Genomic DNA, 13,698 nt, shown 5'->3' on the forward strand with positions numbered 1-13,698 from the left:
TAAATCTTGATTTGTGCTATCAATATAACATACATCAAGAGACTCAGCGTGCAGATATGCAGATAATGTGTAAACTTGTATTTCTTTAGTTTAAGATGTGACCTGTATCCACAGATAAGCTCGCTGAACTTCAGGCGTCACTTAGCGAGTACTGCAGTCAGGTGCCCCCACGCTCTGATTTTTATCCAACCATTGGTGATATCTGCTGTGCGCAGTTCTCTGGTAAGGAAAAGAGAGTATTATTGAATTTTTTACTTACAATTAAGTACCAAGAAATGAAACAATCTTCGTTTTGCATTGGATGGCTGCATTTGAAGTTTGAGTAGTGTACCAATTATGTTTTTAAGTATATCCAATTAAACTGAATCAAAGTGCGTAAGGGAGGAGGAGGACCTATAAATGCTGGGGGTGGGGGGGGGCGGGTGGTGATGGAGGTTTTTATTTTATCAGCCCTTTAGTTCTGGAGACTGATACAGACATTTGTTTATATCAGTGTGGGAACGTGGAACCTCCCAGGGTCATGTCTTGGCCAGTTTTCTTTGGAACAGCAAGAGTGTCTGGAGGCACATAGCTGTCGTGGCCCGGCCTCTGTAGCTGCACAGATGATGACCCTGTGATGACCGGGTTCAGTTCTCTGCTGAAGGGAGGGCCAGTGGCCTCACAGGAGGGGAGAGACAGGTAGGCCTCCGGTAAATCTGTGGCTTGGTTAGTGGAGTCTGGTTGACTCGTACTGCCAGGTATTCTAAAATTGATCAAGACCTAATGGATTCACTCACATGACCAGGACATGTTCCCTGTCCTAATGAGTTAACTGTCTGCTAGAGGGACTAAGCATGTAAATAAATAATGACAGCATACAACATGAGTTACCTAGAAAGGGATGAATAAAGGTGACATTTCAGGAGTTGAAAGCTTCTGATAAGGAAAAGTAGGAATGGTGAATAAGCATACATAGTTCAGTAAAGCTTGATGTTACATGAAAATAGAATCTACAAATGACCATCTAAATTGAGGAGGAAAAATTTTTGTTTATATCTACATTGGAAAATCATTTCAGATTGAGTCTCTCCTATTTTTAGAGGATGACCAGTGGTACCGTGCCTCTGTTTTGGCTTATGCTTCTGAGGATTTTGTACTGGTCGGATATGTAGACTATGGAAACTTTGAAATCCTTAGTTTGACAAGACTTTGCCCCATAACTCCGAAGTTGTTGGAATTGCCAATCCAAGCTATTAAGTGTGTGCTGGCAGGTATGTAATTTTTATAGTTCCCGTATTCTTAAAATGTTGAAACCGAAAGTTAAGAGCATTAGAATTGAAATTAAACTAGTGAGTAGATCAGGGAGTGTGTTTAGCTATAACTTACCTCAGTACAAAAACAATCCTTAATGGAACATTTAGGAAATACAGATGACTATTTTGCTATCTGTAATAAAATGAAATTGAGTGTACCTGTGTTTATGAAATTGAGTATTCTTTTTTGTTATTTATAGATCCTGCATTATCAATACATATCACAGAAGCCTGTCAATTGCATGAATTAGGGGGAAACTGCTTTTAAGAACAAGAACATTAACGATCATATGCTTAGAAATTACTGTATATGTGATGTGTTCCACTAGGAGCAGGAGCTTCTTTCCAGCGTAAAAGATGAGCTTCTACAACTTTTCATTCAAATGTACCATAACTTAACTAGTATCCAGTTATCAGAAGGACATTTCCAAGTTTTTGCTACTAGCAGTGTTCTTTTAACTACATTTTTCAGCCTATCCAAGATCATTTCCTTAGGAAGAGGTACAAACTACTATGTATAAAATAAGTAAGCTATAGGGATGTATAGTACAGCACAGGGAATATAACCAATATTTTATAATAACTTTAAGTGGAGCGTAGTCTATAAAAATACTGAATCACTGCGTTGTACACCTGAAACTAATACAGTATTGTAAATCAAATATACTTCAATTAAAAATTAATGATCTTTTTTAAAAGACTAATTTTTGAGAAGAAGATCATTTCCTTGGGATAGGTTGCAAAACGTACTTATATTTGCAAAATACCGCCTTAGGTGGAATGGAGGTGTCAGTGGGTATGCTTTTCATGTTTGTGCTACATATTATGATTGTTCCCTAGAAAAGGTAGAACTCATTTACACACCTACCAGAAACATAGCAGGGAGTCAATTCCTTGACACATTGGTGTACCAAATATCGGGTGGGCCAAAGGTTCGGTTTTTCCCGTAAGATGGCTCTAGTAGCACTTAGTTGTCTTTAACTTCACTCGAAACAATTTTGTTAGATTGTATGTGACAGCTGTCATATCAGCGTGCATTTAAAAAAAGACTTATCAAAATTGGTGAATCTTTGTGTAGCCATTTTAATATTGAAGGTGGAAGAAAAAAAGGCAACGTTTTTGGCATATTCTTTATTCTTTCAAGAAAGGTAAAAATGCAACTGAAGTGCACAAAAAGATTTGTGGAGAAGGTGCTGTGACTGATCAAACGTGTCAGAAGTGGCCTGTGAAGTTTCGTGCTAGAGATTTCTCCCTGGACGATGCTCCACGGTCGGGTAGACCAGTTGACGCTGATAGCGGTCAAATCGCTCCACGGTCGGGTAGACCAGTTGACGCTGATAGCGGTCAAATCGAAACAGTAATTGAGAACAATCAACGTTATACCACGCGGGAGAGAGCCGACATACTCAAAATATCCAAATTGAGCGCTGAAAATCATTTGCACCAGCTTGGTTATGTGGATCGCTTTGATGTTTGGGTTCCACATAAGTTAAGCGAAAAAAAAAAACCTTCTTGACCATATTTCCACATGTGATTCTTTTTTTTTTTTTTAAACATCTTTATTGGAGTATAATTGCTTTACAATGGTGTGTTAGTTTCTGCTTTATAACAAAGCGCATGGGATTCTTTACTGAAACGTAATGAAAACGTTCCGTTTTTAAAACAAATTGTGACGGGGGATGAAAAGTGGATACTGTACAATAATGTGGAATGGAAGAGATCATGGGGCAAGCGAAATGAACCACCACTAACCACACCAAAGGCCAGTCTTCATCCAAAGAAGGTGATGTTGTGTATGTGGTGGGATTGGAAGGGAGTCCTCTATCAGGACCTCCTTCCGGAAAACCAAAGGATTAATTCCAATAAGTACTGCTGCCAGTTAGACCAGCTGAAAGCAGCACTCGACGAAAAGCGTCCAGAACTAGTCAACGGAAAACGCATAATCTTCCATCAGGATAACGCAAGACCACGTTTCTTTGATGACCAGGCAAAAACTGTTACAGCTTGCCTGGGAAGTTCTGATTCATCTGCTGTATTCACCAGATATTGCACCTTCAGGTTTCCATTTACTTCGGTCTTTACAAAATTCTCTTAATGGAAAAAATTTCAATTCTCTGGAAGACTGTAAAAGTTACCTTTTATCTTCTTTGCTCAAAAAGATAAAAAGTTTTGGGAAGATGGAATTATGAAGTTGCCTGAAAAATGACAGAAAGTGTGGAACAAAAGGGTGAATATGTTGTTCGATAAAAGTCTTAGTGAAAATGAAAAATGTCTTTTACTTTTATTTAAAAAACTGAAGGTACTTTTGTCCTGCCCAATAGATATTTCTGTATTATTTCATCTTGGCCAATTTTGATAAGCTAAAAACTAAATCGTTTTAATTTGCTTCATTACCAGTGAGACCGGATGTTTTTTCATAAGTTACTTGGCTCTTAATTTTCTGAAATGACTTGGCATAACTTTGGGGTCGTTGATTTTTGTAAGTGCCCTTTCAGTAAATGCTACAGACGTTTCAGACGTCAGTATTAGCGACCAGTGTTTCTTCTGGATTGTTTTATACTTTTGTTTGTGATTTTCTTAACAACCTTATTGCCATATAATTTATATACCATAAAAAACACTGTTTTAGGCAATTCTCTGGCAGTCCAGTGGTTAAGACTCCGCCCTTTCACTGCCAAGGGCGTGGGTTTGATCCCTGGTCGGGGAACTAAGATCCTGCAAGCCGCGCGGCACAGCCAAAAAAAAAAAAAAAAAAAAAAAAAAATCAGTGTTTTAGGTATACAATTCAGTGATTTTTAGTAATTTACCGAGTTGTACAGCCATCACCATAATCCAGTTTTGGAACATTTCCATCACCCCACTGAGATCTCTTGTGCGCATTTATATATAGTTAATCCTAGCTTCCTAGGCAACCATTAATCTACTTTCGGTCTTCTAGGTTTGCTTCTTTGGACATTTTGTATCAATGGATTTATGATGGTTTGTTTACATAGAAATATAGAAGCTTTTTACAGACTTTTTCTTTATAATTTTGCCTTCATTTTCGTGTTTAGAAAATCCTTCTCAGATGGGACTTTCTGGTTCCAGTGTTTGTCACAGAGTCCTTAAGTTTGTGGAAATTAGGAGCTAAATTTGTAAAGGCTTGCAATAAGAAATATTTTAACATTCTTTTAAAAAATTCTTTGTTAGGAGTAAAGCCATCATCAGGAATTTGGACTTCAGAAGCTCTTTGTCTGATGAGAAAAACTGTACAGAACAAAATGATCACGGTGATAGTGGTGGACAGGTTGGAAAACAGTTCCCTGGTGGAACTTATGGATACGTCTGTGATGCCCCACGTCAGTGTCACCAAAGTGCTCGTCGATGCAGGCGTTGCCGTGGGGGACAAGGGGGTAGTGACAGATAAGCCCAGTGACATGAAAGGAGCCAGTGGTAAGTAAATTGTCCACCAGATAATGTCCGTGCTGGAATTCAGGTGGCTTTGTGAATGTATGGGTTCTCATACTTTAAACAAGAATTGATGTTGAGTACCTTTTGTCCTTTTAAATCAAGCATTCATCTAAAGAGTGTGTTTGGGTCACTGCAGCTGAAGATCGGTCAGAAATGTGAATTTGAAATTTGGAATTCAGTGAGGTAGTAATGGTTAATTCTCATACTAATTAACTTTCCTGCAAAGTCACTAAGAAAGTCATTGGACGTTCAGTTCTTCAAAAGCAGACTCTAGCAGCCCTGCCTCCAACTCCCCGCTCTGGCCATTTGTTTTGCAAAACGTCCATTTATTTTCACAGTTCCCTCGGGTGTAGAAGCAGAAGTCAGTCTGTTGGAGTGGACATGGGTTGAACTTGCTGTTGATCAGACAGTAGATGTTGTGGTCTGTGCGATGTATAGTCCTGGAGAATTTTACTGCCATGTGCTTAAAGAGGATGGTAAGTTGACTCTTATTTATTTCTTTTTACAGTACACTGGCATAGATAATAGGTCAAGATAAGTTTGTTACTGGGTGGTGAAACTGTTCTCTTTCCAGTAAAGGCCAAGTGGGTATTTGTACTTTCAAGAAAGATTTGGTTTTACTTGGTTGCCTTTTATTCCATTGTAAGACATTATTTCTGTTTTCAATAGTCTCTGTTTAAACCAGCTTAGATTTCACAGAATGTCTCCTAAATTCATTTTTGAAAAATTTTAATTGTTGATCTCATTGACGTACAACACACATACAGGTAAGTGCACAAATACGAGTGCAGCATAACAAATTATCACAAAGTCAAAACCTTGTATAACCAATATCTGGTTACCAGTAACCCGGAAGTTTCCTTCAAGTCTCCTGACAATCACTGCCACTTCTTTCTTTCAGAAGTAAATATGATCTTGCCTTCTAATAATAGCATAGATTAGTTTTTCCCATTTATGAACTTTATATAAATGGAATCATACAATATGTCCTCTTCTGTGCCTTGTTGCTTTTTTTTTTTTTTTTAAATGGCTTATGAGAGGTGTTTTTTTGTTTTTTTTTTAATTAATTAATTTATTTATTTATTTTTATTTTTGGCTGTGTTGGGTCTTCGTTTCTGTGCAAGGGCTTTCTCTAGTTGTGGCGAGCGGGGGCCACTCTTCATCGCGGTGCGCGGACCTCTCACTGTCGCGGCCTCTCTTGTTGCAGAGCACAGGTTCCAGACGCGCAGGCTCAGTAGTTGTGGCTCATGGGCTTAACTGCTCCGCGGCATGTGGGATCTTCCCAGACCAGGGCTCGAACCCGTGTCCCCTGCGTTGGCAGGCAGATTCTCAACCACTGCACCACCAGGGAAGCCCCCTTGTTGCTTTTTTTTTTCACATTTGTGAGTTTGGACCATCATTTTCACGTGTGGCTGTAGCTCGTTTTTTGTTGCTGCATAGTGATCCATTGTATGAATGTCTGCAATTTACTGTTCCTTTCTACTGTTGGACATTTGGGTTATTTCTAGTTCTGAGCTGTAAAATGTTGGTAAGAATATTCTCATACAAATTTAGCGCACATGCATTTCCATTGAACATGTACCTAGGAATGAAATTACTGGCCAGATCTTAAAGGGTATGTGTATTTTCAGCTCTGATCAATGAATGCTAAAAAGTTTCCAAAGTGATCATGGCAGTTGTTGGTTTGAGAATTCTAATTGCTCCACATCCTCGCAAACACTTTGTATTTTCCGTCTTTTTCCCTTGAGCCATTCTGGTGAGCATCATTGATTTTAACCTCTCTTAAGTTTTGGGTTTTCTCTCTCTGTCAAGTAAGGATGTTACCCTAGATAACTAAGTTCCTGCCTGGCTCCCAGTTTGTGAGATTTGTCATCCCTTCATACAGAATCATCTGGTAGATAGGCTACTATTTTTAAATATTTGCCACTTTCTTATTTTCATAAGTGATTGTACAAGCATATGGTACAAATTTTAAAGTTACAAAAGAGAATATAGTGAAAAGTAAGTTTCCCAGTTCTTCTTCTCAGATTTCTAAATATCCTTCCAGTTCCTTTTCTCAATGTTCTTAATATCTTTCCAAAAGTACTCTATACATATGCTTGTATGAATATATATACTCCTTTTTATGTAGGCATAAATGGTAAAATAAATAATATTTGCACTTTGCCTTTTTCTCCCACTCTGTCTTGGATATCAGTTCACATAGTGTTTCCTCCGTCCTTTTTAAAATATACTTTTAATTTTGGAATAATTTTAGATTTACAGAAAAGTTGCCAAGATAGTACAGAGAGTTCCTGTATACCCCTAGTTTTCTCTATAGTACCACAATTATGTAAGATGTTAACATTTGTTACAACTTAAGAGACCCACATTGGTAAGTGTCTATGAACTAACCTCCAGACTTTATCTGGGTTTTGCTAGATGTCTTTTCCATTTCTGGTAATGTCCCTTTTCTGTTCCAGGGCACCGCATCACTGTACGTCCTCATTCCTTTTCATGGTTACATGGTATTCCCCTGTGTGGGTTTACCCTAATTTAGTTAACCTAGGTACGGATAGCTAAAGGATTCCTGGGTACAAGCATTTATTACTAAAAACAATTCTTGTAATCTGTGATTTTATTCTGAGACTATATCCTTGAGACAAATTCCTAAAATTGTACAATAGTTATTAAGTCAAAGGATATGTGTGCTTGTGCTCTTGAGAGAGTGCCCTCAAGAGGTCATCCAGGCTGATTTCCACCGTCAGTGTGTGAAAGTGCCCTCTCCCACACCATTTCCTGCAGTGTGTCCTTAAACTTTCTTATTTTGACTAATCTGAAAGGTGACAATTCTAACTCGATACAACTTAATTTCCGTTTCTGTGAATGGGTCTTTGCCACATATTTAAAAGATATTTTTCTTTTACTTATATAGTGTTCAGATCCCTTTACTTGGCATTTTAAAGCTCTCCATGGTCTGTATCTTTCCAAGCACATCTCTGGTGTTTTTCTCCAGTGATTCACCTTTCCATTCCTCTTCTCTGCCAGACTGCTCCCAGCAAGTGCTTTTTGGCTGCCTAATTTGGTACTTTGCCTCAGAGCCGTTTCTTTTTCTGGAATACCCTCTCCTTTTCTAGCAAACAAGTCATACTTCAGATTTCTCTATGAAGCCCTTAGCGCACAGAGCTCACCTCTCTGAAAGTCCTTAGCAGACACTATCTGTGCCAACCATTTAGTAATTACATATACTCCTTCAGGACGGCTTATATGTAACTTCCTTTCTGTGCAGGCTCGTGCACTGTTTCCTGGTCCACGTGCAAAGCTCATGCTCTAGCATACTGACAACAATGCCATCATCATGGCTCTGTGCCCAGAAAATTGTTGGTATGGGGTTTACTGAGAGTATTAACTAAATAATGACTTATTTGCCCAATTTCTTAATAAGGAGAAGGGAAAGGTATTTGGTGTACTTTATAGTTGCTTGGGGATGTGCCTGGGTTTTTATGATCATCAAAACACTTTCCAACTTTAAATGAAAATCTGTTACTCTGCATGCTTTTTAAATATTAAACACTATGTGTATTGTGTTTTCAGCTCTAAAGAAACTCAGTGACTTGAACAAATTGGTAGCAGAATATTGCCAGCAGAAGTTGCCTAATAATCTTAAGGCAGAAGTAGGGCAACCTTGTTGTGCTTTTTTTGTAGGTAAGTTGCAGTTGGCACAATATTGACTATATTAGAATCTTTTATTTCTTGACATTCAAACCTCATTTTTAGTGGGTATTTTCTTCCTGATGTTTAAGCAGATATTTTTCATAATCAAAATTAAATGAATGCTTAAAATACCGTGTTTTTTTTCTTCTCTCTTTGTAACAAGGAGCCTCCAAATGATACATTCTTACCTAACTTTGTCAAATGCTTTTCTTTCCAGAATTTCTGATAATATTAAAAGCTAGAGAATGGGAAACCTGTTCACTGCAGATTCATTGTTTCTTCTGGTCACCCTGTGCATGTTTATTTTGAAAATATGTTTGATGAAACACCTTAAATTTCATTGCATGTTTTTCTGTTTATTTTTTCTATTATTTACCAAGTAACAAGTGAAACAATCTCATTAGCGGCGAGAATATTACAAGTCTTCCAGTTTGACAAATATGATCAAGTTTATTAAGTCTTTACTTCACTTAATATTCTGCTTATTGGTTAGGTTATGAGTGAAATCTTTATAGTAGATGTAAAAGTGTGATGCTATAAAAACTTTGGTGATATTCTAAGAATGAATTTTGAGAATTCTCCTTCTAGGGATTTCTGAATTAAAAACTAAAGGTGTTGTCTGGAAAGAGAAATATATTAGCTACTTTAGACAAAGAATGGTCTTTTTCAAGATAAAAATTTCAAACCTTAATAGAAGGGAAATATTCCATGTTACAAATTTTGTGTTAAATCTAGGTGATGGTAATTGGTATCGTGCTTTAGTCAAGGAAATCTTACCAAATGGAAACATTAAAGTACAGTTTGTGGATTATGGAAACATTGAAGAAGTTACTGCAGATGAACTCCAAATGATCCCATCCAAATTTTTAAAACTTCCATTTCAGGGGATACAGTGCTGGCTAGTAGGTATGGTGCAGAGTAATAAATTTTCTCAACTGTCTTCTAATACTTAGAGTCCATAAATTTCTCAGTATTAATATATTTATAATTTTAATATTTTGTGTAAGTTATTTTCTGTTTCATATTATAAAATTTAGAAACATATATTTAAAGATACTGGCCAAAACGTTCAGTGTTGATGTCAAAGTAAGGAAGCAGCTGCTTTTCTATACTTACGATAGGAGTGAAAACCGACGCTTTCTTTTGAAGACATTTTGCAGGATTCCTTAAGAGCCTCAAATATTCTTACCTTTTGTCTTAGCAAGTTTACTTCTAATAATTCATCCTAAAGAAATAATCATGTGATTTCACAAAGTTCACCTACATGGAAATTCATTACACTGCTGTTAATAATAGCAAAACAACCTGAATAGCCAATAGTAGAGGCTTGGGTAAATGAGGATCTGTGTAATGGGTAGTGGTAGTACCTATTTCATAGGTTTGTTGTGAAGATTATTAAATGAATGTTTAGATCAGGGTCTGGCACTCAAAGTTCTATTAAGTGTTCGTTCTTATTACACAGTCATTAAAATGTGAAATATGTGTTGATGTGAAGACTAGTTCATGATTTAAGTGAAGGAAGCAAGTTACGAAAGAGATGCAGGGTGGCATTGTGATCAAGAGGACAGATCAGAAGCAGCTCTGCTGCCTACTAGCTGTGAGACCTTAGGTAAACTGTTCAAACTCTGTGCTTCCTTTTCCTCATCTGGAAAATAACGGTACCTTCCTCAAAAAGGCATTAAGAATAAAAGAGATACAAGGCATAAAGCACTGAATAGTGCCTAACATTATAACTATTTTTATTATTATAAAAATTTATTTATAAAAGAACTATGAGTATATATGTGCATGTGTGTATTTCCATATGCACATAAAGATTATGAAAGGTTGGATACCAAAATGTTAATAGTGGTCATGTCTAGAAGCATTAGATGCTTTTTATTTTTCCTTTTGCCTGTTTTCTTTCTACTTATTTTGCACTAGGTATGTTTTGGATTATTGTTTTTTTAATCACCATGTTTTATGTCAGTGTTTCTTAAAATATGACCCCTCCACCCCACAGCCAGTAGTATCAACATGAGAACTTGTTAAAAATGCAGATTCTTAGTCCCCACCCAAGACCTACTACTAAATTGGAAACTCTAGGGTGGGGCCCCAAAATCTGTTTTCACAAGCCCTCTGCGTAATTCAGATGCACACTCACATTTGAGAACCACTGTTATGAAAATAAGGGTATAAGCCAAAGTTACCCCAGAAAGATAATCTTTGGTTAAATACTTAAAAATGATATTTTGAAATTATCATTGGAAAACTATCCACAAAGGTGAAAGTGTATGTTTAACATCTTTTACCAGAATAGTTGATAACTCATCATTGTGTATGTAAACCATAGTGGCTTCTAAAAGAAATAATAATTCCATTTTTGCCTATTGGGAAAAATGCCAGGTGAAGATACGTTAGTGAGGAAAGTAAAGACGGATCCTGAGCCTCCTAAAACAGTAGTATATTTGTAGATGCATTATCTGCAACTCAGGCACTGAGGATGTAGATATATAATTGATTATTGAGAATAGATATTCAAAATCACTGACCTGAATGGTAAACTTGGGAAGGGTCCAGTCCTGGATATTATTGAGGCAAAAAATGCAGCTTTGGGGCACAGAAGTCTTCGTTTTTTTTTTTAACATCTTTATTGGAGTGTAATTGCTTTACAATGGTGTGTTAGTTTCTGCTTTATAACAAAGTGAATCAGTTATACATATACATATGTTCCCATGTCTCTTCCCTCTTGCGTCTCCCTCCCTCCCACCCTCCCTATCCCACCCCTCTAGGTGGTCACAAACCACCGAGCTGATCTCCCTGTGCTATGCGGCTGCTTCGCACTAGCTAGCTATTTTACGTTTGGTAGTGTATATATGTCCATGCCACTCTCTCACTTTGTCCCAGCTTACCCTTCCCCTTCCCCATATCCTCAAGTCCATTCTCTAGTAGGTCTGTGTCTTTATTCCCGTCTTACCCTTAGGTTCTTCTTGACCTTTTTTTTTTTTTTTTTTCTTAGATTCCATATACATGTGTTGGCATATGGTATTTGTTTTTCTCTTTCTGACTTACTTCACTCTGTATGACAGACTCTAGGTCCATCCACCTCACTACAAATAACTCAGTTTCGTTTCTTTTTATGGCTGAGTAATATTCCATTGTATATATGTGCCACATCTTCTTTATCCATTCATCTGTTGAGGGACACTTAGGTTGCTTCCATGTCCTGGCTATTGTAAATAGAGCTGCAATGAACATTTTGGTACATGACTCTTTTTGAATTATGGTTGAAAACTTCCCTAATATGGGAAAGGAAATAGTTAATCAAGTCCAGGAAGCACAGAAAGTCCCATACAGGATAGATCCAAGGAGAAACACGCCAAGACACATATTAATCAAACTATCAAAAATTAAATACAAAGAAAACATATTAAGGGCAGACTTCTTCTTAATGCTGTTTTATTTGTTAGATATACAGCCTAGAAACAAACACTGGACCAGAGAAGCCATAGCAAGATTTCAGACGTGTGTCACAGGGATAAAACTCCAAGCCCGAGTGGTTGAAATCACTGAAAATGGAGTGGGAATTGAACTCACCGATCTTTCCACTTCTTATCCCAGGATAATTACTGATGTTCTGATTGAGGAACATCTGGTTTTAAAAGCTAGTTCACCATGTAAAGACTTAGTGAAAAACAGTCCTATTAATAAATGTGGTCTTCAGATTGATGCCCCATGGCTTCAAGGTAACATTTTTAAAATGCTATTTAAATTTATGTTATCCTTTGCTTTTATAGGCTATGAAAATTTTTCTATTCCAAGTGACATGATTTTCCTGTAGAAATATGCTTTGTGGAAATAGATTAGTAATAGGTAAATTTAGTTTAATATTTATGGAAACATGGTTTTTTTTATTAAACACTGTACTCATTTTTAATGTAATTATTTGTCAGGCAGACCTGTATCATACAGCTATGTATCCTTTAAAGTTTGAGTAAATTTTAAGAATTAAATATACTACAGAAATGGAAATATACTACTGAAATATACTATAGGAGCGTAATAGTTTAAGGATTCTTATTATAGATTGAGCTTTTTTGTAATGCACACCAAAATCCCTCGAATTAAACAGATTGTTTTATGAAAATACAGATTTTCGTTTTGGGAATTTGGGAATGTTGGTATTCAGTAGAATACTAAATTTTATCTTTTTCATGAGAGACCTGTATTTCATATGTTTTCAGCCACCTCTTCAGCGGAGCAGTGGAGGACAATAGAATTGCCAGTTAATAAAGCTGTACAGGCAAACATATTAGAAATCGTAAACCCAAACTTGTTTTATGCTCTACCAAATGAAATGCCAGGTAAGAAACCAAACAAAGTTTGAGACATGTTTATGCTGGTCTTTTAAACTGTAGAATGAACTTACCTGAATTCCTTAGGAAGTGATGGGGAGAAGAAGGTGATGATTTCTGTTTCACTCAGTGTTTTAGTTGATCATAATAACACTTAAGGAAAATTTAATTATAAAAACACGAACGTGAACATGCCCTGCATTCAGCACCTACTCCACCTGGTCTTGATCATCTACAGCTTTTTATAACAAAGCAACGTCCTTAATTACTGTATAATTTCTTGTTTAAAAATAGGTACTGTCTGTATTGAATTGTACTTACTACGCTAACCTTCTACAAGCATTAAGAGAATTTGAACCAAAACAGTTTTAGATACGTTGGAAGAGTACTTCCTAATCAGTCTATAATCACAGTGTTACTGTATCTTAGAAACTTAGAGAAATGTTTTACACGGGCCCTAATCATGAAGAAAAGTAGCATATAAATGTTGACTTTCCTTTTCCTTTTTTATTTTGTGAAAGATTACAATTAAGGCATCTCTTCAGTGTATTTTAGTTTGTTGTTTTTTTTTCCACACACACACACACACACACACACACACACACTGTATTTTATTTTTACAAGAGATAAATAGACTGACACCAAGCATTGTACATGGATGACCACAACAAAAGCAACAATGATTGCAATTACCAAACATGAAACACACTCATACTATGTCATAATACTGACATTCAGTCCAGTAATCCTCCACTGTAACAGCTCCTTTACTTTGCAGTGAAAATTGATTTGTATATTCTTTGCCTCTGAGTCCTTGTGGGATTTTTTTTTTTTTTTTAATTCAGACAGAAAGTCACAAAAATTATACTCATCCTCATCAGTTCACTCAGTCCCATGTAATTAATTTTTTTTTTTCATCTTGATCTTTT

At 36.6% G+C, this 13,698-nt stretch overlaps 1 protein-coding gene across 1 annotated transcript in view; it reads left to right on the forward strand.

Annotated features, from left to right (window-relative positions):
- The window catches only part of TDRD1 (tudor domain containing 1), a 36,316-nt gene that overhangs the window by 15,239 nt on the left and 7,379 nt on the right, over positions 1 to 13,698 (forward strand). Inside the window, exons 12-17 of the mRNA XM_068549053.1 lie at positions 115 to 222; positions 4,482 to 4,724; positions 5,081 to 5,218; positions 8,316 to 8,426; positions 11,885 to 12,160; positions 12,659 to 12,778. Of these exons, the coding sequence (XP_068405154.1) occupies positions 115 to 222; positions 4,482 to 4,724; positions 5,081 to 5,218; positions 8,316 to 8,426; positions 11,885 to 12,160; positions 12,659 to 12,778 (996 nt within the window). The remainder of the gene's footprint in view (positions 1 to 114; positions 223 to 4,481; positions 4,725 to 5,080; positions 5,219 to 8,315; positions 8,427 to 11,884; positions 12,161 to 12,658; positions 12,779 to 13,698) is intronic.

This window comes from Eschrichtius robustus, chromosome 7, assembly GCF_028021215.1.
Source record: "Eschrichtius robustus isolate mEscRob2 chromosome 7, mEscRob2.pri, whole genome shotgun sequence".
NCBI classification, from domain to species: domain Eukaryota; kingdom Metazoa; phylum Chordata; class Mammalia; order Artiodactyla; family Eschrichtiidae; genus Eschrichtius; species Eschrichtius robustus.